The 27,752-nt window shown below is 31.5% G+C and overlaps 2 protein-coding genes and 1 long non-coding RNA gene across 5 annotated transcripts; all 3 read right to left on the bottom strand.

The window, feature by feature from the left end:
* Positions 1 to 331: 331 nt before the first annotated feature.
* Positions 332 to 14,796, bottom strand: LOC135128403 (fork head domain-containing protein L1-like). The gene is made up of 2 exons (XM_064055311.1): positions 13,962 to 14,796; positions 332 to 552 (listed from the first exon to the last, which is right to left on the bottom strand). Exons 1-2 carry the CDS (start codon positions 14,484 to 14,486, stop codon positions 403 to 405), a joined length of 675 nt encoding a protein of 224 aa, XP_063911381.1. The 5' UTR covers positions 14,487 to 14,796; the 3' UTR covers positions 332 to 402.
* A 6,066-nt stretch (positions 14,797 to 20,862) lies between these two features.
* On the bottom strand, positions 20,863 to 21,683 carry LOC135128404 (uncharacterized). Of its 2 annotated transcripts, XR_010280395.1 has the most exons (4): positions 21,596 to 21,683; positions 21,349 to 21,540; positions 21,223 to 21,270; positions 20,863 to 21,165 (listed from the first exon to the last, which is right to left on the bottom strand). It is a non-coding gene; the product is annotated as an uncharacterized LOC135128404 (long non-coding RNA). The 2 variants fall into 2 exon arrangements; XR_010280394.1 differs by having other exon boundaries at positions 21,349 to 21,667.
* A 3,645-nt stretch (positions 21,684 to 25,328) lies between these two features.
* LOC135128405 (ADP-ribosylation factor 2-like) lies at positions 25,329 to 26,872 on the bottom strand. Of its 2 annotated transcripts, none has more exons than XM_064055312.1 (5): positions 26,782 to 26,872; positions 26,433 to 26,731; positions 26,111 to 26,382; positions 25,920 to 26,054; positions 25,329 to 25,717 (listed from the first exon to the last, which is right to left on the bottom strand). In XM_064055312.1, the coding sequence occupies exons 2-5, from the start codon at positions 26,491 to 26,493 to the stop codon at positions 25,640 to 25,642; spliced, it is 546 nt and encodes a 181-aa protein (XP_063911382.1). In that variant the 5' UTR covers positions 26,494 to 26,731; positions 26,782 to 26,872; the 3' UTR covers positions 25,329 to 25,639. The 2 variants fall into 2 exon arrangements, with proteins under 2 accessions (XP_063911382.1, XP_063911383.1); XM_064055313.1 differs by having other exon boundaries at positions 26,433 to 26,506; positions 26,782 to 26,860.
* Between the last annotated feature and the right edge of the window lie 880 nt (positions 26,873 to 27,752).

Here is a 27,752-nt window from a genome sequence, read left to right on the forward strand (position 1 = left end):
CATTTGCTAAAAAGTTTTCCAATTCCAGGACATTCTTTAGTACTTAATAATATATTTTTTTATTACTTTGTAAACTGATATCGGTTAAAGTCTAAAAAAATATAGGTTTGTTTAATCTTATGGTTAATAAATTAATGAAATTATGGTCAAATTTGAAAATTTGAAATAGAATTTTCCTCGATAAACATTTCTAAAAATCTGTTGACATTAGTGAGGCACAAATCATTAACCTGCATCGTCCCGAGTTGTTGATTCGTATATGACTAATATTAGATACACACATAAAACACACATTTATATAAACATCTTTATTTGTTGAGAAACCCTCAAAAACTAATACAAATAATTTAAATCACAAAAAACATGGTAACATCAAAGAAATGCTGGAAACCTCGTATTTATTTAACCAATTTTATTACCCGAGTCGTTATTTTTAATTAAATTCTCTATGGTAAATAGAGTGGAATTCTTGCTCTTCCTCATTTCAGGGCGTCCTTCGTCTTCGGCCTTCTGGTTGTCGGTCGTCCTCGTGACAAGACTTAAAGCCTGTTCCTGCGAAACAAACCGCTTTATTTAGAAAATAGTAAATAAGCAATAAAAGTCGGAGCGCAGATGGCGCCCAAGCTGAAAAAATTATTCAGTGATCATGAATCGATTCATTGATCGGCTTTCAGTGGCGAAACGGCTTTTGTTGAATGAAACTGCTGAAACGGAAGCGGCCGCTCGTCATTAATATGAGACGTTAAATTTTGTAATAGGAATTTTATTGCTTGTTGCAATAACAGTGGATGGCGTAAAAATGGGAATTTGACGTGGGAGGACGTGCGGAATTTAAAGACGCATACAGGGAGGAATTTTGCAAAGCTAAACTGTTCAGATTCGAAAAAATGTACGAAGTTTTCCATTAGAGGTGAGGTAAAATAAATAAAGGTATGAATCAGGCAACTAAGTATGTGGTCCAAGTAGAGAAATTCGCCAAGTGGACTTGCCACCGAAGCGTTATTTGGATGTTATAATAATAATTTATAGATACAGAAAAATAATAAAATTAATTATATTAAATACATAAAAAACTCATCTACATTTTTTAAAAACATCATCTTTCTGGATGGCATGAATAACTAATTATTTTTTTTTTAATTTTAAGAATAGAGAAGCAAGATTAACGAAAAATGGAGTTTTATCCGGGATATTTATTTTTAAAATAAAAGGGTATAAGACATTTTATTCGCCTTGGTTTTAGAAAAGTATGAAAAAATTGAACAGTGTCCTAACTTGTGTGACCCATTTCTACAAGATAATCCAACATAGACCTTTTAATACCCAATTTGTTGGTAATTATTTTTTTATTTCTTCAGTTGATATCTAAAGGAAGTGTTGTAACAGGGTCATGGTGACGAATCTCCAATTTTATCTCGTTGTCGTTTTTTGTCTATTACCTCCTGACGATTTTATTTCTGAAATAATCGCCTAACAACTAGCGATTGATTTAAAATTATAGATGCATTTAAAAGTCATTGAAACCGATATTTTGTTTATCTCCTCCGAACAATTAATGACGTAATTTCACAACTTGTTAAGTAAATCTGATCGTGGTAACAGCTATTTTTAGCTTGGCTTACTGGTGCATGTTATGTTTTAATACCATTTCGGATAGACGACGAGTTCCTTTCTATATTATATTCGCCATAAGTAATTTAAGAGTTATCCCCATAACATTGTTTCCATTACCTACTTTTTTTGTGTGTACGTTTTATGTATTTGGTCACATGTGCATCACATGAGTATTTTGCGTAATTTTTAACCATTTAATACGGCTGCCAACACCGTAAAGCGATATTCCACAACACAAATTGGAAGCAGCTATTAGAGCAATACGTGGACTCAGATTAAAATTCGTCAGTTTCAGGCTATAATAATTAGCGAGTGTCAAAAATCCAGAATATAATAACATGTTTTGTTAAAACTAAAAATCAGAGTTTATTAAATTTCTGTAGCAGTTAGTTGGCAAATCATATCCACCAGTTTCGTCCGGCTATTGAAAAAAATCGGGACGGCAGACAGACAGACGAAAACAGGAGACCTACCTCTTCGTACTTCACATGAACGATCAACAAAACGACAAAACGACATTTTTACTCCCGAAGCGTACGCCATGTATTGTAAAAAGGTCTCCCGATTCCGTCTATCTGTCTGGCTAGCTGTCTGTCTGCTGTGTGCCGTATGCGGATGCCGTCTGCCATCAGTGTCAATATGTTAAGAATACCGTGTAAATGGGAAAAAGCTAATTTGCCTAATCATTCGCACCAATACTGTAATGACGCCCCCTCAAAATTTTTCATATTAAGTAGGATTAAATTTAAAAAAATAACATACTCCTGTACTTGTGGTTTATTAATTAGCCTTGAAGTTTTCCCCAGGACATGCAAATTTTCGCAAAAAATCGAAATTTTATAGCAACCTTTTATACTAGTATAAGCGGAGCGCCCATAAAGTTATTCGTCAGCTCGTTGCTTACTTGTAACGCGAAGTACGCGCACGTAACGGAATTGACATACATATACTTGACCGCAACATTTCCCAATAGGAACTCACTAGAAACACAGGTACAGCCTTTACTTTATCAATGCTTTGGAGTAATTGTTAATTCGTTCCCTATGAAAGGTGGAGAAATGCACTCGAGTCAAAGGCAGTGGCGAAGTATGAATGATTAAAATATAATCCATCAATGAATTGGGAAAAACAAATTAATTAATTAAACACAGTGTTTTTTTTTTAAGTATTATTGTTATTATTATTATTAAGCACGTACGTTGGTCAACAGGTAAAAAAAACAATTATAGAGCAACAGAAAGAAAACAGAAATCTGCAAATATTTAACTTTGATAACAGCTATAGTTTACTGTTACTTCCAGATAGAATAAGTTAATGTAAGTTAAGTTAAGCACTATGATACAATTTCTATTTTTTTGTGATAATTTGGGTGCCACGGGGAACATCTGAAGACAGATTCATAAAGAACAAGTGCAGAAATATGTTACTTTATAAAATTTAAACACTACTATCTATGAAAAATTTTGAGAGGATGTCTTTAGATTGATGGCAGAGATGATTAGGCGAATTTTGGTTAGCGTTATACCATCTATAGGATATTCCTAACATACATATAAAATTTTACAGCAATCGGTGAAGTAGTTTCGGAAATTATCTGTATAATAAAAAGCTAGACAGACGTCTAACAGACAGACAGACCCATTTTTTCGTACACTTGAGGCATGACACGTCAAAAAATATGAAAATAGCCAGTCGTCCGATGGACTCGATTACAATACTTCCTTAGCATACACCTAGGGAAAAAAAGTTGGACGTCGTAGACAAACTCAAAAAAAATGTGAGGTGTCATTTAATTTCTAACACTATTACTGGTATTACTTATATTTGTTTTATTGTGTAGAAGTTAATAAAAGTTCGCAAAATCAAATTTTATAATTTTTCAAAGAAGCGGGATTTGTCGAACTGTACTTCAGAGGTAAGTTCTGTCGAAAAAACCTTCGATCAATTCTTAACATCAATTTAATGTAAATTTTAAATTTCCAAAATTAATTTCATTAATATTATTTCATAAAGAGCACTTAGTAGTACTTTTCACTTCCCAGACGTAAGCTAGGGCGGTATTGTAGTAGGGCCCATCCGGGGAACATCTACTTTCATGTTTCTCAACGATTCATGACTCCTAACTTGTCAAAATAGGTCTCCCGTTTCCATTTGTTTGTCGCCTCTTTGTCGTCTATTAGACAGATCATCTTGAAAACAACCGGGACAATTACTGTTAAATTCTAGATGTATCAGCAAACCCCAACTAAAATTTGTTCAATCATCCCCACCGGCAATTTAATGACGTGATCACAAAATTTTATAAAATTACATACCCTTATACTACTAGTTTATGAATCTACCTTGAGTTTTTAGTCAGTTTTCCAAAAAAATTAAAGTTGTTTAATATCGTTTTATTATAAGAGATGCAGAGTAATACAGTGCAATGGCCACTGATTCGATCCTCCTAGGGACCATTTTTTTCTTACACTGTAACTGGTATTATATGTACTTATAGGGGTTATCACAAAATAAATAAAATTTCCATCAATCAAATTTTATCATTTCTGGAATAACCTGGATTTATTACATTGTACCTCAAAGGCGGGGAAATCTAAATAAACTTGGACGAATTTTTCAGTCATAAATATTGTTCCTCCATATGACAGTTTTGTTTTTTTTTTTATTTCTCTAGATCCGTGATTACATTTAATTATCAATGTGAAGTCAGTTAGAACCGAAATCAATATTATACCATTAACCACAAGTAGATATAATAATGAAGCCTTGAAACAGATGAACGCATTTAAAAAATATTGTTGTACAATATTCGTAGGTTTTTAACTTAAAATTTATAACTTCAACATTCTTCAATGGAATTTCATGATAGTTTTGACACTACCCATGGATCATTTTGCACTACCTTTAATCAAAGGAGCAAAGTCATGGAATACAAACGTGAAAGTTTTCATTTCCATCTGCGTATTGACAAATTTATTAAAGTCATAATTTCAAAACTCTTGAACGTGTTACTTTAAAGTTAAAGGATCATTGTAAAACTTATCCTGAAGGTAGAAAACACTTTATGACGTCATTCCAAAATATTGTTAATACATATTTTGTGTGTAATTCCAATTTTTAAATCTGAGTTCCAAAAAAATCAGCACTTACTTAACAGAGTTTTTCAAAATTTTTGTAAAATGTTCGTTGATTCATTTAGCTCATGTGTATGAATATTAATTTATTTTAAAAAATAATGCAATTAAATTTTATTCAAAAATAAACCCTGATGTGTTTCTGAGGCAAAGAAGGTCCTTTTTAAATCTGCAGGTTTTTTACATTAAACATCAGAATTACAGAAAAAAAAATCGAATTAATGAAAACACAAAATATACCACAATTATTTAGCAAAGAATTATTATAAAAATTAGAAGAGTAAAATATTTGTTTAAAATATCTAACACCTTTCCAAACACGACAAAATAACAGGATCTTGAATGTTCAGTGAAATGTGACATTTAGATAAGTTGTAATGATTTTTATTCCATAATAACCTATAGTGCAAAAATAATAAGCATAGAAGTAGGTTCTCGTATACATAAACATCGCACATAGAGATTTTTTTCTTATTTGTAATAATAATGTATGTAACTAGAAGTGTTTTTTTCGTACAAGAAATTTTTGTTTTAAATGATGCAATACATCAACAAAAGTCTAAAGCCATTGAAAATTTTTCATTAGATTTTAAAGTTAAAAGAAAATAAACTAATTGTAAACACATAGAGGATAAGAATAGCATTATGAAAGAAAACGAAAACAAATATACAAAACATGAAAGATTCTTTTTGGCTGACTTCTACAAACAAACACAAGAGAAATTCTATTTATTTGGTAGAAAATGAACCCAACTCTTCTGTATATTTAACATCCTGTTCGGTCAAAGTTTTTCCAAATAAATTTCATCTAAATAAGGTAAAACCGTTAAAACGTCAAAAACAAACAACTTTCGCCATATGGGATCTGTGTATATATTAAAAATGTCATAAAATTAAGTTGTTGACACTTTACAACCATTTTATTTTACAGCCCGCACATGTTTTTTGTTTGAAAATTGTAAAATTTTTTAAACAAATCGCTCCACTCGCTCTCATCATCTCTGGCCACACCGCTCGCCATATATTTATTTACGACACGGTTTTGTTCGTTTTCAGCATAAATTTCAATAATTCTCAGTATTTGTTTATTTGTGCTCGTTTATACGAACATAAAGCGGTAATTGCTTATGAGCAATACTAAATCTTCTTCTTGCACAGATGTTCGCTCGATGGCCGCCAAATCCGCCGAAAAACGACGTAATTGCGAAATATAGTTTCGGCTAGCGCTTTTTACTTCTTTCCGAAACTCTGAGTCAATAAGGGCGCTACGGCATAATAAGTTTGAAAAAGCACATTTAACAAGCTGGAATAAAACGGAGTTGTACGAAGCCGGGTAATTTGTTTTATATTTGCACCTCATTATTTCAGCTTGTGCGCCAAAGTCAGCGAAAAAAGTTCATTCTGCACCGGGCTGGATAATGAGGAACTTGCAAAATTCCAAAGCAAACTGCCCTCAAATTATCAGTCGAGCGGGATTTTTTTCTGCTGTTAAATATCTGAAGAGTTCATGTTTACTCGGCTTTATGTCGCTCCAAGGATGTTTAAGATCTAATAAAATGCACGTTACTGGCTGTTAATTGCTGAGCATCTCTTGGAAGGGTAATGCAAATGGCATTGTGCTTTCAAGATTTTATTGCTACAAGCGTTTTTGTCCTGCGTCTGAATGATACTGAAACTACATAAACACAACCTTTTAGAACCGGCCTTGCACCTACTATTCATTATATTTTATTTTATAATAACCAAATACGTAAAGCAAAATTTCGATTACTGTACACTCTTGTCTGGAATTGTTTTTGCAAACTATTAACATTAAAACGTGCATCAGTTCTAAAGATTTCCATAAACCTATATGATATGCTATTATCTACTCTGACACACAATTTTGAAATGTAATAGTTGATGAATAATCCTCTTTATTACCTCAACAGTATTATTTTTTATCTCCTTTTCCTGAGCATTTTTTCAGTTGAAACTGGAATAAATTGACTTCCCCTCTAACCCAACACAAATTATTTACTTGTTACATTACTGGATTACCATTGTGGGTTAACAATCTTTAATATAAATATAAATGACTACTAAAGTTGGAATGTTTAAAATCGCTTAAAAAGATCTAAAACCATGAATTTATATTGTTAAACAATAATTTTAAATAATAAAATAAATAACAACAAAATTTTGGTAGTTGCGCTAAAAACCTTAGAGAATGATCTATACAAAAATAGATATAGAGTCGCTAAAAATATGGAAACAGTTGCATATCGTGAGAATAGTTTGTTGAATCTTTTTGAAATTTGGGTTGTCTTTAGGAATACACAAGTTCTATTTTCTGCATTTTTTTCAAATTTTATACTTCATTTGTTTTTAAGTTATAAGGCTAACTTAATTTTTTTTAAATAGCAGTAGTGGTCAAATGTTTCGTTTTAAATTGTACATTTTTTTCTGAACTCAGAAATGTAACGCATGTATTATTTATTTTCCCTGGTAAACAAAATTGTCAAAATAAAAATACTGAAAATCAAAAAATCTTAGCTAGCCTTGACAATACTATCACCTGTCATAATTCTGGCGAAGAACACATTATTCAAAAATTATACTAGTGGCCAATCATTGTAAAAATTATATACCTGAGGGTAGATAAACTGAAAAAAAGGTGCCAGCGTAACAGATTGATTTAAATGCGGTTTCTAAATAGTTTACAAAATATTCTAGAAATAACAATACTACATTGTTATGAAAGTTTTTTGAAAAATTTAAACAAAAAATTACGGTATTAGAAAAAAACGTTATTAAAAACAATAATTTTAGAACAAATGTTCGAAATGTTCTTTATTGCACAAAGTTTTCAAATAAATCTTCTAGAATATTAGGAGGAATATCAGCAATCACATTTAATATTCTTTCTTAGAGTTCTTCGATGCTGTGTAGTCTATTGACATAAACTCGATTTTTTACATAACCCCACAGAAAAAAATCAAGCGGGGTTAAATCGGGTGACCTAGCTGGCCACTCAATTGCTCCCCTTCGTTCTATCCACCAAAGTTTAGAAACGTGAGGTAAATGTCTGTTTTTACATGGCTGCCTACAATATTAGCGACAAAAATATCCAAATATTTTAATATCCTTCAATTTAAAGCATGACTTTAAAACAAAATCGACAAGAGATAACCCAAATTACATCCAGTAAAAATTTCAGCTCTGAATTTTTACTCAAACAAGTTAACATGGGGTATAAAATTTAACATGGGAATCCCTATGGCCACTTTTAAAAAAGATGCACTGTATAAACAAGTTAGGGCAATTTTCATTTTTCGAAATCGGAATATATAGCTGAATATTTACGTATACATTTGTATAAAAGAATCATTGAATGAAAAATAAGTGAAAAGTCATAATTTATTATTAGGAAAAATAAAATTAGTATTTAGAATTTTATTAGAATCTAGGAAAAAAATTCTCAAATTTGTTATTTCAACAGTGCAGTGTATTAATATTTGACCCTTGTATAATTTTTCAGCACCTATACCCAGTAAAGTGCAATAACCTTTTTACATATACAGGCTGATTCAGAGAACTAATGCATAATTTTAATAGCAAATTATATGGAAAAATAAGTAAATAATGCTAAGAGGAGAATCTTAAAATCAAAATCTCGTAAATGATCAAAATTACTTTCCACCGTGGCTAATTAAGTATTATTAGAAAACAATTCTCATTACACCACCTTGACAACAGTTCGTTCAATGTTTAGACATTACGAAAAAAATAAGTATCCATGGCATTTCCAAGGCAACTCAGGTGCAACAATTAAAAACTATGTGTTTCTTAAAATATTCAAGCAATTTTTTTGCTAATAAAGTACTTTTGGTGACATAACACAATAGAAATTCTGCATCTCGTCTATTTCTAAGAAATGATGACAGTTTTATTGCCATATAATCGGCCAATAAAATTATGCACTAGTGTTCTGAATCACCCTGTATTTATTTCTTTTTTTCTTGTTTCTTCCTGTCCATTTCTAGTGACTAAAAGTAATTAATTTCTGCATATAAAAGGCTGTCAACACGAAACTAGTTAGAGATAAGTAAATTAAAAACAGTTTGGACGAGTTCCAGCAAACAACACACTAGGTTTCAGTGTGACAATATTTTACTAAAAATTTAGCCATGTGCCAGATATTCTTAAAAATTAGACCAAAATCAGGTATGGATGCGGAGGCTTAAAATAGTCCAACAAATTTACAACACATTTCTACAGAGAATACGAGCATTAGGTGGACAAATCAAATTCATATCATCTGAAGTTCAGTGACCGTTGCAGAACCCGATAAAAATTTTATGAATCCGTTACACCACCATCCAAAAAATTTTTGTCCATTTACGCCAATAATTTGATTTTTTTTCTAAACCATTCTATATACCTATACTTATATGATATGAAATTATTTTTTAGTAGAAAAGATCAATGGATCTAAAGTTATTTATAAGGCACTTCCCTTGCACGTGAAGTCAAGCTACTTTCATGTTTTCTTAACGTTTGACCCCTGGAGTATGAAAAAATAAATGGACTGTTTCTCTCTGTCCGATTGTTGTCAAATTTAAATGTATGGTAGGAGCATAGTGTAGATTGTACAACACTAACTGAAATTTGTCCAGTCATCCCACTAACAATTTGATAACGTCACCTCAAAATTTTAAGTACTAAATACCATTTAAATTTTATAAAATAACATACTCCTGTACTTGTTTATGAATCCGTCTAGATTTTTTATTGAAGAAGGTGAATTTGTTGGACTGCATTTCAAGGACGAAGAAAGTTCTGTCTAAGTGAGCTTAGACCAGTATTTTGTTTTGCTTTCTGCAGTAATGAATATATCAAACATATTGAGTAGCAATAGACTGAATATATTGGACAATTTTATTTCGTCGTTTGTCGCTCTAAATTGAACAAATCAGTAAACAAATTTTATTTTTTAATCATAAACCCAATAAGTTAAAATATAAATATGGTGGACTATTAAAGTACAAATTTGTGATAACATCATCAACATTTTATCAAAGACACGTAGATCAATTTGAATAAATTCAGTGTAACACTAATAACAGCAGTTCTGTATACTCACATTTTCGGGAAAATAGGGTAAGCCATTCTTCATTTGATAAAAAAATTGTTCATCCATTAGTAATTCATTCATGGTTTTGTGTCACCCTGTATATTAAAAACCACACATCCATTGATAAACCACATGTAAAGAGTTATTATGTTTTGCGTATTTTAGATCGGAATTATTCAGCAAAATTTTGATATGACGTCAACAATTTTTTGGGAAGGGGTAAACGGATACATTTTGATTAGGTATTCACCATGCTTACGACAACCGTAGTATGTTCGCAAGATTTCAGAGCATTCGATTTTGCAATTTCAAAGTTACATTGTAAAAAATTGTAGTGACCTGACCTGACTTGACTTGACCTGAAATTTTATTACTCAATGTTAATTTTTTTTTCAAAAAACTGATGTCTAGGGTAAAAAGTCGACACGGATTCATAAAGCACAAGTGCAAAAAAACATATTTAAAATAACATGCATATATTTAAAATATATATTTCTATAATAATGCGGAGGTCAAGGACTGATTGGAAGTAATAAATTAATTCTAGGTTATGTTGCAGGATTGCAGTCAATAATAATCAGTCAAAAGTTACTCTACCTATTGTAACCCTATGTATTACAAAAAGAATGTTAAATTCCAATTAATAAGCTTCAAATTGGAAAAAGAAAGAATATAATTCAATTAATATTCGATTTCATTTTTTAATGTAGACTTTATTTATCTTCCCATAGTGATTTTACACACATAGACTGCAATCTACAATTTCAGACCTTATTTTTAATCGAATAGACCTGAATTTCCATCAAATTTTATTATATTGACCGTAAGCGATTCCTTACATATGGGTTTGTGGTCAAATATTGATTTTTTCACAATCACAGAATAATTCATCAAGGGTTATTCTAAAAACAATTAGACGAGTTGAGAACAATAGATTTGACATTATGAACTTGCTTTATTTTTCTATTAATGTTAGACTTTACCAAAAATACGTATATAACGATGTGCACATTTGTAAATATTTTTGGATTTATTTTTAAATCCTGCAAAACAAAAGCAACATTGTCACTAACAATTCACTATGTCTTTAGATCGAGCAGTAACTCAACTTTTTTAATTCAGCACCAACTATAATATATGTATTACAATTCCAAGAACTATCTTTAACCATTTTTTTTTCGAAAAATTGTAAAATTTGATTTTGCGAAATTTATTTTGTTTTGACAACCCTATAAGTTAAAATAAAGATAGGGTAAATGTGTACAAGAGTACGCACTTAGTGTAAAACTGTCAACAACTTTTTAATTTTTTTGGATAGACAAATTTTATGATATAGGTTCGTTATATATACATGTTTAGAGATCAGATATATTTAATTGTACGCCCCAACACCACTATGTTTTAAGAGTAATTTCAATTTTTGTCAAGATGTGTAAATGCGCACTCTTAGACAGTTCATTGCACAAGAGTGCGCATTTGAACGCTTATGAGTACGCATTACATTTTATGAAAAAATATTTGTTTCTAAGGTGAAAATAAATGGGAATAAGTGACTACAGACTACACATAAAACGGAAGACCTATTTCTTCGTACTCTAGGGGTCTTGAAAAGACGAGAAAACGTAAAAATAGAGAGTCGGTCGACGGACTCGATTACAACACGCTCAGGAAGTAAAAATAAAAAAAAAATCACCATAACCACCACCACACAACTTGAGAAGCAGTACAAAGTAGTAGAGTTAAATAATTCATTATCGTATGATATGTATCTCCAAGACTATTAGACTACGTATTGCAAGCAATGCGCACTCTTATACAATACCTCGCTGCGCACTCTTGTACATTTGTACATAACCTAATGTTTTCAAAGTTAAAAGCTTTTGATGGACAGAAAGTGTAAAACTGTTAGTGTATAACGACACCTTAAAAGTTACAACTAATGAAAATTATTACTGTAAAATAAAAGAACTGGTACGTACCTTACAAAAAACTAAAACTATGAGCGGTAAAAATTACATCCACACAACGTGTGAACATAAAATCGTCAGTACGACCAAACTATAAACTATATTCAGGTCACTTTTGCACCTTTATCTCAGGTTTAACATTAAATTCTGAATGGTATAACTTCATCTTACCCAGATGGCACTAATAAGCAGAAATCATCAGTGCGTACTCTTATACATATGCGCACTCTTGTACACATTTACCCTATATACCTAGTGTTAAAATAAAGGCACAAAGCATATAGGTGTGTATGTATCAATTGAATTTTTATATTAAAAAAAACATTTTTGCAATACGTCAATTTAGGTAGGTACGGTGTAGTACTTATAATAACAGTACTGCATTCCCAAATTTTCTCCAAAATAGAGTAAGCTTTTCTTGATTTGATAAAAAAATTGCCTTATTCATTAATTAATTTTATCTAGGGTCAAAATCAAAACGGATTCATAAACCGTTACTACAGAAGTAAGTTAATTTATAAAATTAAAAAAAAAAATATTATGCAAAATTTTGAGAAACGTCAACACGTTGTTGGTGGAGATGATTAGACCAAGTTTGATTAACGTTTTACTATCTACAGAAAATTCCCAACACACATACCTATAAAATATACCAACAATCGCTTCAGTAGTTTCGGAGATTTTCCAATGACCTTGGCGGAAAAAATAATGCAAACATTAATTTTTGGATGCTATTTAAGTTGCTATTACATCCAGCTTTTGCAACATTTCAGTATGCGCAGAAATAAGCAGGACAGAAAAAGTCGTTTTATGCAAAAAATCGGTCTAAAATTCCTTCGTTTCTAAAGCAGGCATGTTGAAGCATACTATTATATAAACAATTAATTAGGTAATTATTTTTAATATACGAGTATGTAATAATATCATGAGGTCCTTCTATTTACAAATCTCCGGGAAATCCAGTGATCGTTTTAAAATAACAGAAAAAAATTCGACGAACGTCTTCTGACAAATCCGAAAACTTGAATTGGTGCATACATTCATTATTTTTGGATATCCTCTGTAAGCAGTCGTAAAATCTAAAATCATATTACTTAAATACCAAGAAACCTCACTTCAACACAAGTTCTTCATAAAAATTTGTTTTTGAAATTATTGAGATAGTACATCTAGAAGAATGGATAATTTTAATGTAGACGATATTCTACAATTTCATTTTACAACTTTTATTTTTTCATGGCAACTTGTACGGGTATGGACAAAAATATAGATGACGTATAATATCACAATATAAATTTCAAGTAAAATGCGTTTTACAAAATTTTAAAGTGACTTTTTAAAATTTTTTTATAGAAATAAACAGACAAATTTTAACCAGTGTGTTACGGTTTACACTATGTGGTTAAAATACATATAAAATTTTACAATAATCAGTCTAGTAATTTCAAAAATTATCTGGCTAATAAAAAAGCCAATATGCTAAAGAACACAGACAGATACAGAGAAACGGAAAATCGTAGTCGGATTTGAAACGTATAAAAAACATTAAATTAAACATTCATCAAAATGTCCTTAGATTACTCACGGAAAATTAAAATTGCATTTCCTTTTAAATTTATTATTTCTGATGAATAATGAATAATAAATTACATCATGCGAACTTTCAAAAAACAACGCCTGTGTAACCTCATATTTTAAACCATTAAAATCTCGTTTTACTGTTTTCGAGACCAAAATTACTTAGCTCATCCTTAAAATTATTAGAAAAAATAACTCAAAATAAGTATTCGAAATGTTGACACATCCGCAAATTAAACATTAAAAATTAATTTTAAATCTTAAAAAATTAATATTTTTGCAATATCACCTGCATTAAAAATTTCACAAATTTTACCCCTTTATAAGAAATCAAATAAACAACTCTAAATGTGTCAGCATCTGAGACATTTATCTTCAGTCATTTTTCAGAAACCGAGTCACGTTTTCTACAAAAATCTTTATCTTCCACTGACACTCTATTTCCAAATACATATTTTGATTATAATCTTGAAAATTTTTCCTTCTTTGTGATTCCAACAACTAGTCTAAACACCCTCACATACCACTACCACCACATCACAACACTCTTACCTGATATAAATTAGCCGTACAATCAGCAATCCGCTGCCTTCTCGTTTTCCTTCTCCTGTAGTTGCCTTTTTCAAACATATTTGCAGCCTTAGGATCCAACATCCAGTAGCTCCCTTTCCCGCCGGCTTGCTCCGGGCCTCCGGGAGAAACCTTGTCCCTCGGCACCTTGACGAAACAATCATTCAGACTCAAATTGTGCCTAATCGAATTCTGCCAGCCTTGTTTGTTTTCTCTGTAGTACGGGAAGTTGTCCATGATGAACCTGTATATCCCACTCAGCGTGAGCCTCTCCTTCGGGGAAGAACTGATGGCCATCGCAATGAGAGCTATGTAGGAGTACGGCGGTTTTTCCGGCCTCGGCTGCTGCAGTTTCACCGGAAGCGGGAACCACAAGTGAGGAAAATAAGGGTTGAAGATCCTTTGGCTGACCAGAGGGTTGTACTGATCGCAGTAGCAAGGGTCGTACTGCTGGAGGGAGTACATTTCAGGACCGCAGACGCGTTTATTGACTGAGTGGAAGGACATTGGACTAAATTTCGTCTAATACATCTTAGTTTAAGTCGGGTTCATCCCCACCACCGAACGGAGACGCCCTCCAGTCTGCTGCATCCTGACAAAACATTGGTGTTCGGGCGATATAATATCTGTGACAATTTGTAAACACGGGACGCAATAAATAGGCTTAGTTTGTCGTTAAACACTCTGTAAATAAGTCATGTGTCATCATTAAGGGCTTATTCGTTTGTTGTTTTACACTTTGCTAAATGAGGACGCGGAGCGGTTATTATATTTTGATTGCCGTTTAGGGAGGCGGGTAAACATCGTAAAGAGTTTTTGAAAATGCTTGCGGCGGAGGTGAATTTCCGGTGGGCGGTGTGGGATTTTTCAAACGTGATTCAACAAGGCGGGAGAATTAATTTTTAATGCGGTGTGTTGTAATAAAACTAACGTGTTAATGGGGAAATAAATGCGCATTTTAGCAGGGGACGGCTAGTTTTAAGTTCAAATACGAAAAGAAAGTCCAAGTTCAAGTTGATATTACAGTTCAAATGTTTTATCAAAACATTTTTACAATTTTTGAAGCATCAATGATGAGATGCTAATGAATAGTAATGACTTCAGTAAGCAAGTTATATACTAACATGTTACTAGTCTTTAATCTGCCTAATGAGTGTCATAAATATTCTCAAACTGCACACATTTATCAGCAAGTTTGAGGTTTTTTTGTTTTAATTACATATTTTAGTGATTCATATTACTCTGCATATATCTGTCAGAGAAAGTTGCTTGAACTATTTTTTTTTCTACATGATCTACTTACTTAAATTTTATAAAAATGGATTAAATAAATAAATAATAATATTCAATATTTAAAATATTTCGTACATTATTAAGTAAAAAGTATATTAGTATTACACCTTTAAGTTTTTGATTTTTGAAAAGTTGAAAGAAGCAAGACATGCGAGCATTATTTTAAAAGACATTTTTACGTCATATTAATTAAAAATTGTGTTACCATACTGAGGAGAAAATTACTTTTCAAATAACAATTAGAAAAAAAAACAATAATCTGATGTGATTTTTAAGTAAAATTTAAATTATAGTATATATTCTTCATTGTATTATTTTACATTTAATTAATAATTCTAATAATAATTTTTTACAGTTGTTTAAAGTAAAACGTTCTTCACATGCTGAAATTGAATATATGTAGCACTAAGATAAATTTAGGCTATCGTCACAATTTTAACAAAAGAGAGAAAGTTTCTAGATAACAGCTAATAATCCACAAATAAATCTGTTTATATATTAATTCTTTGTGAAGTATTTTATATCATTAGGATTAAACTTACGGCTTTTAAGTTGGCATCAGTAGGTAATCAAATGAACTGGGTTCTAATAAAATTGTTATTCTAATAAACTGTGGAACACGACGGCCTACAACCATATTTTTTTATTAACAATCTTTGATGAGATAGTTCTATAAAAGCATGTTAATACTTACAGTACCTATATACTTTAATGCGAAAAATGAACAATGTCGAACCCCTTTATTTTAATAAAATTTATTCATAACTCTTTTCGACCATAAATACCAGTCATTATCAACAAAAAAAAACAAAATTTACATTAAAGCTACGCAAAAATTAAGAATTTTGTAATAAAAAAAATATGGAATAGCTCACAATAAGATTTATCGCACTGTGTAAAGTTCACGTTCCTAAGTGGTAACAATCTCTAGAAAAAAATTATTTCAAATTAAATATAAATTGTTATACACGCCCCTGGTGTAGTTTCTTGATCTACCGTAACTACTATGCAATGAATGGTACAGAACGACTAGGATTAAGAATAAAAAAAACGGCGCACTAATAAGCGACCGTGCAAAAACACCATAATGACCAGTCATGTAACAGTTGGTTGCCGTTGTGTTTTCGATTAACGTCTTTGAGAGTGGTGAATTTTTCCAATTCAGAGCGTGTCGACACGGTAATGCTTTATGACATGGCTGAGGGAAACGCCAGGTTATCCTGCAAATTGTGGATCGAACGGTGGTATCTTCAAGCCCCAAACATACGATCGGGGCCGTGATGGGATCGAAAGAATACTGCAAGCTGAAGAACAAATTTTGCAACGCGTCGAAGAAGTGCTTCCATGAATAAATGGTAAACTTGTACCAACATTATCTTAGCCACAGCGATCAGTTTTGGATCTTGTCTTATTTTTGGTATACGTGAACGATTTAGGAGACATAATTAACGCTGCTAACATCTATCAATTTGCTGATGGCACCGCATGCATAATTTATGGCAGAAATCAAACAATTGTCTCTTCACTTGCTTCCTTATCGATTTTCGACATTGTCATCTGGTGCGAAGCAGGAAATCTAATTCTGAATAAAAAGAAAACTGTTGCAGTTGAGTTTAAAAATGGACCACTAACGTCAAACGTATATCTTAAGTTTAATTCATCATCGGTGCCAGGTAAAGTAGTAGAGTAAAAGTTTTTAACATTACAAAATAATACCAACTTTTAATATATTCAAAATTAAACTAAACCATTGAGTATGTACGAGTATTTATAAACTTCAAGATTTTTTAACTTGATCCAAAATAATTTGGTTTTTAGAATCATTGACGAAGTCTATATCTTACACATCTACGCGTCTATTAATAATAATAATAATGTCGGGGAAACACTAAACGCTAACCACTTTGTGTTTGTGTCAGTAGATGGCGTGTGCATACACTAAAACAAATTTTTAAATATTTTATTTCATTATGGTTAATCCTTGGATAAACTAGGAGTGAAACGTATTAACTATACCTCAGATAAATTAAATTCCTTTCCTGCAAAAAATCACTCAAAGGTGACTTACAAAACGTCAAAAAATCAAGTAGGATGTTGCTTCTACGATCCTTGAGTTTTTAGTTAAACTAAATTTAACAGCGTTTTCCAAAACGTGACGGAAAAAGCATTAGATATATTATAATTACATGTAAGTCAGCACGTAAGTACTTATGTAACTTTGGTCCAATTTGTTTTTAAATATATGTATTAGCAGTAATCGCAATTGTGATTTCACTACTTAAATTGTTCCAGTCCTCAAACACTCTGTTGGAAAATAAAAATTGGTTGACAGTACATCAGAACGACTGATTTTTTAAATTAGAAGTATCCCCTTGGTATTTAGTTGAAAAAAATCTTGAATCTGCGGTTATTTCGGTTACAAAAAATTTTGTATATCTACACCAGATCTCCCCTCTTCTGATGATTATCTTCTGTTCTATTACCCAAGAACTTTTTTTTGGTCCTTTTCAAAGTTTTCTAAAGTAATCACAAGAGAAGAAATATTATCTGCATTATATTTATACTAGAAAAGTTTAAGGCAACATCATCTCCAATTCTACGTAACTGTAAATTCTCAGCATACTCCTTTAATATTCTGTTTTAACGGCCAATTTATAGGGTCGCTAGAATGCATGGAAACGGTTAAATATCTTGAGAACTAATTGTACAAGAAGTTGTGCTCTAATTAATCGTCAAAAAATTTTGTTTGCTTCATTTGCTTTCGAACTGCAACGCCAACTTTATTTTTTGAAATGGCACTACCATATAGTTAATACATTTTTGAATACAGCTTTTTTCTCTGAATTCATGGATGTAGCACAGTCATACTTTCTTTCTGACTTAAACGGCAAAATAAATGATTTTAAATAAAAATAAATAAAAAACGAAAGATGACATAGTTACCTTTGAAAATAATTTTGATTTGATATATATCTAAAGTGTTCTTTGCAAAAATGGTGCATTTAAGTGAAACTGTGTGCATATAATTATTAATGATTATCTGTTACGGTAACAAAAGACGAAGTTTTGCTCAATTAGTAAAATTTTTCACAGAGAAGCCATTTCTAAGTCGACGGTTTCAAAATCCCAAGGAAGATTTAATGAAACTGAAAGTGTTAAAAGAACGTCCAAAACCTGGCAGGCCAAAAACTGCTACAAATGATGAAAATGCCCTTAATGTCCTTTTAGACTGCAACAGAAAATCCCATAACATCATTAGCCTTGAATCACAATGTTAGTAGAAAATAAATTTAAACAATAATGAAATCCATTTGGTACAAGAGCTAAACGAAGGTGATTTTGATCGTAGAGTTGAATTTACCGAAATTATTATGAACAGAATAGAACAAGACGGAAATTTTATCACGGGGATTTTGTTTTCTGACTGATGTAGGTAACGTAGGTTTTGTTTAAATGGTCATGTGACCAGACAAAACTACAGGCACTGATCTGACACATATCTACTCCTGTATGGGCAAATCCACACACAGGGTCCAGAAAAACTGAATGTTTAGTATACGGTGTTATTAGTTACCATAGGTTCTTTTTTTATTAATGGAAATTTAAACTAGGGAATTGTTTCCCAATTACCAAAATCCGAAGTTACCAGCAGAAACTATTCGGTTTTAACAAAATGGTGCTCCACCTCATTTTGGAAGTCAAGTGCGACTGTACGTAAATGACACGTTTCCTGGCAAATGGATAGGCCTAGGAGGTACTATTGAGTGGCCTGCCAGGTCACCGGATTTGACACCGCTTGACTTTTTTTATGTGGGGCTATTTGAAGAATCGCGTTTATATCAATAAACAAAAACAAACTTTTATTCAGCGTCTTTTTTACTGCCAGGAAGTTAATGGAGAGCATTTTGAGAATCTTTTGTAGAAAACAAAAGTTTAATTTTGGTTTCGGTTATTATTGCTTAATTATGACCCACCACTGACCCGAAAATGACCGGCATTCAGGCAAGACTTCTATCATTACGGGTACTAAGACCAAGTAATGATATGCATTGATTAGATTAACAGAACAACTTTCGAGATTCTAGAATTACAGCATACAAATTAGTCTGCTATTATTCTCTAATCTCACCCCATCCCCAAAAGTCTAGCGTAACTACCGACAATTTATCCGCGCATCACATGAAAAGTGACCTACACTACTCTGACCTATTGGTGCTAATCTAATCTGACTGACATGATCAGACTGTTCCAGAAACTTACGAACAATATGACATGTTCCTAACAAAACAGCCTTTTGAATTTTGACAATTATTGAATCATTCAAATGCAAATACTTTAAATTCTCAACTAAGCTATTTGGAACTACACCTACATTAGGGGTAGAATTGAAATAGAAGTATAATGTCTGGTCTGTTAGCTGTAATGTTTAAGTCTGTAAGTATTGTGCGATCCCAGTATAATTTGTATTTGTTATTTTCAAGGAACGGAGATGGAATGTAAGTGTAATAGGATGTCGTATCTTCGATTAAGTTCATAAGTGTTGCTAATTCTTTGTGGATGATTTTGGCGACGTTGTCGTGTCTAACTTTGTAGTCAGTTTGTGCTAGGATGCTGCAGGAAGAGATTATGTGCTGGATCGTTTCAGGTTTTGCTTTGCAGAGACGACAGCAGTCGTTTCTTATGTTCGGATCTTTGATGATGTATTTTCTGTAATTCTTGGTATTGATTACTTGGTCTTGAATAGCAAACACAAATCCTTCTGTTTCGGCATACAAACTTGCTTTTTTTAACCAAATCAATGACATCTTCTTATTGACATGAGTTTCTTCTAAGTCTTTGTAGAATTTTCCATGTAGTTGTTTTTGTTTTACCCCCCTTATTATTTTGTCTACTGTGTGGGGAGTGTGGATATCTTCGGTGTTCGACAGATTTAAGGGTGTGTGGTTCAAACCTGCTCTTGTGATGGTGCGAAACATTTCATTCCTTTCTTATTTATTGTTGAATATTAATTAAAATGAATGATTATTAATTTATTTACTTATTGTTTAATAATTTATTTTGCCATTTCAATCAGAAAGAATGATTGTGCTATATCAATGAAAAAGCTATATTCAAAAATGCATTAATTATATGGTCATGACATTTAAAAAAAATCAAGTTGGCCTTACATCCTGAAAACAAATGAAGCAAAAAAAAATTTTTGGCGAATAATTAGAGCACAACTTCTTATACACCTATATCTAATTTCAGTATATTTTTATTTGCATGTGATCAATAAGGCAGCAAAATGAAGATCTGAATAAGTAATCATTTTTTAAACTCCATTAGAAAAATTTAATCACCAAAAAAAAAAATTTTCTTATACAATAAAATAATTATATATATTAATTTACGTTAAAAAAAAATAAAAAAGCTATTTGTAATTTTATCTTGTAATGGAAATCTATTCAAATTAGCAACCTTAAATGGTAACGAAATTACTAGTTCGAAACATGAGAACGATTACCGAATTGTTACCTCTTCTCTACATTTTGTTCTTTCGCAGTTTTTTGGCCTTGGGGTTAAAAATTTCAGAAATTACGACTGAAGATTTCTAAATTAAAAATTTCTGTATTAACCAACAAAATGGCGGAGGACTTCTTAAAATAATGATGGGTATAATTTTCAGGGTGTTTTGGTTTTAAAAACTCTGCACTTTTATGATTGAAATTGTCAAGTGCACTTTCCACTTCTGTAATCCATGAAAAATCATTGACTGTGTACCCGGACGATCTTAATGATGCATAATTTGTAAACCAATCACTTCTAACGTTACCATAACAAATTCCCCTTCATCCGTAACATTATCTAGGACTAGATCAACAAGCTTTTCACGGAAGTATGCAGCAAAAATCTGTAACAATAAAGTTACTTTATTGGTAGAAATAACACAAAAAAAACTTGGTTTTACTTATCAAGCCTCTGACAAAACAACACGTTTTTCAGCTGGTATTTTGTCCTGAAAAATTAAATCTTTTCATGTACAAAAAAAAAATTTGAAATCAAAACAGTTCAACTGTGACATTTTGATACTTACCTACGTAAAAAAATCAACATTTTCAGTTAATTTTAAATACGCCACCAATATATATTCACTAACACTTTCTACCTCTTTGCTTTTACACCAAAAAGAAAAATCTTGTATATCATCAGATATATCTTCAGGAACTCTGACCAAAATAGAGCTTCAATCTTCCATCACGAAAATCCGAAAATGAACAGTTTTTGTCTGTAAGGATAATAATCATTTCTTCTACCATAATATGGACACTCACGCTAGTTACTTGTTTTATGAATTTTTATTCAAATTGTCATATCCTAAACCCAAAACGTGGCTATTTTTGTAGTGAAAACTATTGAACAACGTTCGACGGATATTGCTTACAAGGCTTATAACAGATCAGATAATTTATTGCCGGCAGCGTAATAAGCTTGATATCGGCTTTACGTCGTTAATAACTATTAAGTCCGTCGGTAAATACAATAAATAATCTACTCGAAAAAAAAACATACAGGATGAAGATTACTATTGAAATACCTTTTGAGAAAACACAATAGGTATACTAGCCTGAAGACCGGGATATAGTATATTAATTAATTAATCAATCAATTATTAGTTAATTCAAATTAAATATTAATGTGCGACTAACCAGCGAATCTGAGCATTTGATTAGTGCAATTTCATCACGAGGTCGATTAAATTAATCCCGTTATTAAAAGCTTCTGTAGACCAGGTTTAAAATATTACTGCCTCGTTTGATAAGCCAGTGAATAAATCAAACGATCATCCTAAAAATTGTCAAGTCGAATTTTCTACTTTTAAACGAAATTTCGAAATAAATAAAACTTCGAACTAATAAGAAAGTAAAACTCGAAATTTCGACGGTACCTAATATTGCAATGAAGTTTCGACTTCACAAAGTCATTTTCAACAAGACGTTCACTCAGCATTTTTGGAGCCCAAAAAATATGTATTCTATACTCATACAACAATAATGACAATTATAGAGTTTAAAGAATTCACATTTAAACCCTATAGTTCTTTCTCAGGGGCAGGTGAAGGAAGTAATAGGGTTCATTGAATGAGTGGCTACTTTCAAGTTTTCTCGACGTTTCATGAATCCTAGAGTACGAAAAAATAGGTTTCCCGTTTCCGATTGTATGCATGTCGTCTGTCTATGTCGATTTATATTATATAGATGATGCTTGAAACTACTGGACCGAAAACTTGCCTAAGCATCTCCACCAATAATTTGATGACGTCCCCTCATCATTTTGCGTAGTAAAGGTTATCTAAATTTTATAAAATAACGTACTCCTGTCCTCGTGGTTTATGAATCCGCCTTGAATTTTATCACAATTACTTTACAAATTTTGTTTGTGCAATATATTTCAGCATTTTTTTTTAAGATTACGCATCAAATATCTCGTGACTGAGTGCGTTAGGAGGCGGATTGTCGTATACGTTCGAATCCTATCCTTATCAAATATTTTTTACATTGTGACGAGAGTTATCTATATTTTTGTTCGTTATAGCGTTTATCATAAAATACATAACATTTTGCAAAATAAAATTTTATAATTTTTCAAAAGACTAGATTTCTTCGAATGTATTTAAGGAGCGAGGAAAGTTCTGTCTAAATAACCTTTGACCAATTGTTCCATAAACTATGAATACCTTTGTTTTGATCACTTGAAAAACATTAAATTGAAAATAGGCACAAATTGTTCAGCCCCAGATAAAAAAAAAGTGTTAAAAATTTCTAGTCCGTGCTTTACCATTTTGTTGTTAATTGTTATTAATTTTACAATAAGTCGAACATTTCAAGGTAATTAATGCAATAGTTTCCACGATTGTCTATATAACAATATCTTCAACAGATAGGCGGAAACCAGAAAGCGATATTTTCGTATCCTACAAACTGTGATATGTTAAAAAACATGCAAATAATTCAAAATAACCCAATTAAAATACGCCCTTTAGCAGAAACTCTGGAAGTAAAAATTGTTTCTATTCACGGCTTTGAAAAATTAGAATTTTAAATTCTAATTTTTTATTGATATAAGTTTAAATAAAAAAACTATTTATAAATAAAATTATTCACGGGAGACCCCTTTAGTACAAATTACAAAATCAAAACATCATCACAAACTATGATAGACATAAAATAAACGATAAAATTACAAGAACACTAAACTCCAAATTACATTATTACATTAAATGGATAAATTCTGACATAACTTCCCTCGTCCCTGAAGTACAGTACAATATATCCGTTTTTTTCGAAAAATTATAAAATATGATTTCCGAAATTATATTTTTTTATAATAACTCCTATAAGTTAAAATAACAGATGTTCAGTTGAAAAAAATCATCAAGTTGGCGTTGCTTTTTTGATAAAAAAAAACGTAGCGAACACGCATGTGTTTAATAATAATTAACATTAATAAATGTATACTGCGCTATATAATTGACATTGCCGCGTTGTCAGTTGTCATCGATTAAATTTTAGATTTATTGTAGATATACTTGAATGTTAACAAAAATCAATGTCAACTTGTAAGTAACAAGTAAAGAAGCATGCTATCCATATGGTTCAAGAGAGTTTTCCCATTAAAAAAATGTATGATGACGTCGATAACATTGTAGCAAAGAGACGTATATTAATTTGGAAAGGTGCAGTGAGATAAAATATGATCAAAAACATTCCTCTAGTGACTCATGAAATTTATTTTTAAAATAATTGTTGGCATCTCGGGTATTTGACACTACGTTATTTCACCTAACTGTCAAACTAAACACCGTTATTTTAAAAATAAATTTCATGGCCTACTAGAGGACTTTTTTTTCGATCATACGATACTAATAATATAACAGTACCATACTAGTAGACTCCAATTTTCGGGAAATTGGAGTGTGCCTTTCTTTATTTGATTAATAAAATAAATTGCCTAATTAATTTTGTCAAATACCTACAGCCTTTATAATATTTTGCACCTTTTAAACAGGATTTTTTCGGCATAATTTTGAGATGAGGTCATCAATTTTTTAAGAAGAGATAAATTTTGATTAACGATCTTCCATGCTTCCGATAACCTTAAAACGTTTTCAAAGCATTCGGTTTTGTTTCAAAGTTAAATTGTAAAATGTTATAATACAATTTTGATTTTTTTCCAAAAATCTGGATTTCTAGAGTGAAAAATCATGACAAGTTCAGGAGTGTATTATTTTCTAAAATTTAAATAAGATTTCCATAGAAGAGTACAATTTTAATTTTGTATTTTTGCATGAAAGGGTTTGTCTTATTTACCTTATCTATATTTTTTTTTTTACTTAATACATATTTTTAGTTCCTTTTTTCCACAAACAGTCTTGTAACAGAAGCATGCTAAAATGTACTACATTTCTTTGCACAATAAACGTATTATTATTATCACAATTATAATTTAACCTAAACTGATTGACTGGCACACGCAGCCAATTTTTAAACAATTTTGAAAAAAATGTCGGAAGAGCATCCAACGAAGCATTTTTAGCGAATTACCGACAGGAAGCGTCAGATTTCCTGCGGCATTTCTCGCCTCTTGAGTGTTTCGCTTTTATAAGTAACATACTGTAACGACAAGTAACAAAATACCATCACATTACGGTTGTCAGCAAAAGCTACTAACCGCGTGCGTGTGTGGTCCAAGAACAAAATAATAACAACGTACGGCCCGATGAATTATTTGTGCTGTTTTGCGGCTCAAAGAGACACAAATAAATTTTGTAAATTTATATTTTACGGTTGTTAACAGGAACGCAACACATGTTTACGGACGACGGAACGAAAAAAAATATGTTTTTTTAAATATCCACGAACGAGCTAGAAATGCATTAATACTGTTTTATGAACGACGAATAAATGTCAGCCAAAGAAATACTGCTATTTACACAAATACATCGGAAACGCGGTAAATTACTGTAAATAATATAAAAAGATTTGTGGGGGTGTTTTCTAAATAAAACACAGCGAGAAACTTCAAACAAAATTTTATTTGGACGATCCGATTAAAATCGAAAATGTTTCGCTGCTGGAATGAGGTTATGGACATGAAAAACAGGAAAATATTTTTATTTGGTGCATGATGTTTACGAAGCGGCGTTGCATAATGAAGAAAATAGACGTTCTTATGTTAACGTACACCTTTTTGTCGAAGGCGGATAAGTCCTTAATTGTAGCTGAAAATACATAATGAAGTGTAAAATTTAACGAGTTGATACAAGCCTTTGTCGCATTATTGTTCAATATTTTAATGAAGTGTTCCCTTCGCAACAAAACGAGGAGTTAAAATTGTCCCGCTAACCAATCAAAACCTTCGTAAAGACCTTTTCCAGTCAAGCCACAACACCCCTGAATTTTCCACTGCAATAAAACTGGTAATTTAACATCGGAATAAAATGTAGAATGATTCTATTTATTTCAATCGGTGTTTATTAAACACATTAGAACGATATTTCTTGCAAAAATATATAAATAAAACATTATACACTAGCTAGTTTTTTTTTAAATCTAAATTCACTATCTCAACTGTCACAACATAAAACAAACAGAACTCTCTGCTTACCGGGCGTTCAGCCAACATCTTATTTTCATTCAGCTTTAAAATTTCACCAATTTCAGCAACTGTCATACATCCAGGAAGATCCTGCTTATTCGCGTATATGAGCAATGGCGCACTTCTGTAAGAGTCATTCATCAACTGAAAGCAGACAAAACAAACATTTTTAAATCAGACTTCTGTTAGAATAAGAATACCAAGTTATGAATGATAACAAGAATCCACTCGAGTCTCTCCGTATCAGTCGAATCAATTACCAAAATTAAAGCTCGTACATCTTGGTGATTTACTTTTGAATGCATTTCCTGTAATTTGTCTGAACCAGAAATATCTTCGATTGAGAAAGTTAGGTTTTTGTGTTGTATGGTTTCAAAGTTAGTGCCAATTGTGGGAATGCCGTGGGTTGTGACGATTTCGTTTAATTTTATTCTGTACAGGATTGTTGTTTTTCCGGAGGACAAGAAACCAACTAAAATCGATTAGTATAATATTTGTGAAACTTAAATTTGAAGTAATTACACATTAATGTCTTTATAGGTACTGTGCGACAGAAATAAGGTGTCGACCGTGAAGCTCCCATTGCTGCTTAGTTTCTGAAGTACGAAAAAAAAACTTAAAAGAGTTCAAGTGTTGGTAAGAATTTTATTTCGTTCGCCTCAGACATTAAAGGAAATGAAAACGATGAAAATTATTAAACACTACTTATAAAAAAAATTGAAATGCTATTAAATCGTAAACCGTAAAAAGACTCGACACGATTTATGCAAAACGTTTTTCTTTACTATTAAATACTGATACTGATTTCACAACCATAATCACTAAAAAAAACAATCTTAAATTAGCACTTATCTGTTAAATCAGCACTTACTTAATTACAAATTAACTTAAACTGCCGCAACATTTCAAAAACAAATGTCAGAAGCGATTATCTGCTCTCGTCCTTCTGACAAAATATCTTCACAACTTTATCTTATCTGGCCGTCTCTGGCTCTACTTACTATCTTTTAATGCTCGGTTCTTAGTAATACATACTTCATAATATTTTTTATCTAGTGGCAGTTTAGTGTTCCTAGTTTTTCATCGTCTTGTTCCTAGAAACGATAAATTTCGAACAACTGCGAATAGCACGAGAAAAACTATACTAAGAAAACTGCACTGCAATTTTTTACGGCGAAGTTAAACGTTAAATGACTTAGGTTTTTTATTGTTATTATCTCTGATGTCTTACCCAAACGGTGGCTTTGGTAAAAAAGTTCTGTACTTGAATCAGCAAAAAAGTTTAAATAATTTTAAGACAGGAACACATTACATCTCGTTAAAAGTGGGTCTACGTACTACTGCTGCTACCCTACATCATCAATATTTTAGCAAGGATACGTATAACAATTTGGATAGGTACAGTGTAATAGTAATAATAACAGTACTGTATTTCCAAATTTTCGGGAAAATGGAGTGAGGCCTTCTTGACTTGATCAATAAAATAAATTGCCTCATTAATTAATGTTTTTGGGTCACCTGTATAAGCAATTCAAGAATATAGATTCGACAAAATTTTGAGATGAGGTCATTAATTTTTTGTGGGGATAAACGGATAAACTTTGATTAACGATTTACCATATTGACCACAAGTTAAATTGTAAAATGTTGTACAATTTTGAACATCGAGACACATGAAAGTAGGCTTTCATCAGATGGACCAGATTACACACTTCCTTAATTTACGTTCGGGAAATAAAAAAGTTATTGTCTAAAAAAAGAATAATTTTAACAAAATCATTAAGCTACTTTAGTTCTAAAAGGAAAGCTGTAAGATATCAAACTGAAAAATTTAAAATATTG

The sequence above is a fragment of the Zophobas morio genome, unplaced genomic scaffold (genome assembly GCF_036711695.1).
Source record: "Zophobas morio isolate AGI-343-1 ecotype UQ-CSIRO unplaced genomic scaffold, CSIRO_AGI_Zmor_V1 ptg000012l, whole genome shotgun sequence".
NCBI classification, from domain to species: Eukaryota; Metazoa; Arthropoda; class Insecta; order Coleoptera; family Tenebrionidae; genus Zophobas; species Zophobas morio.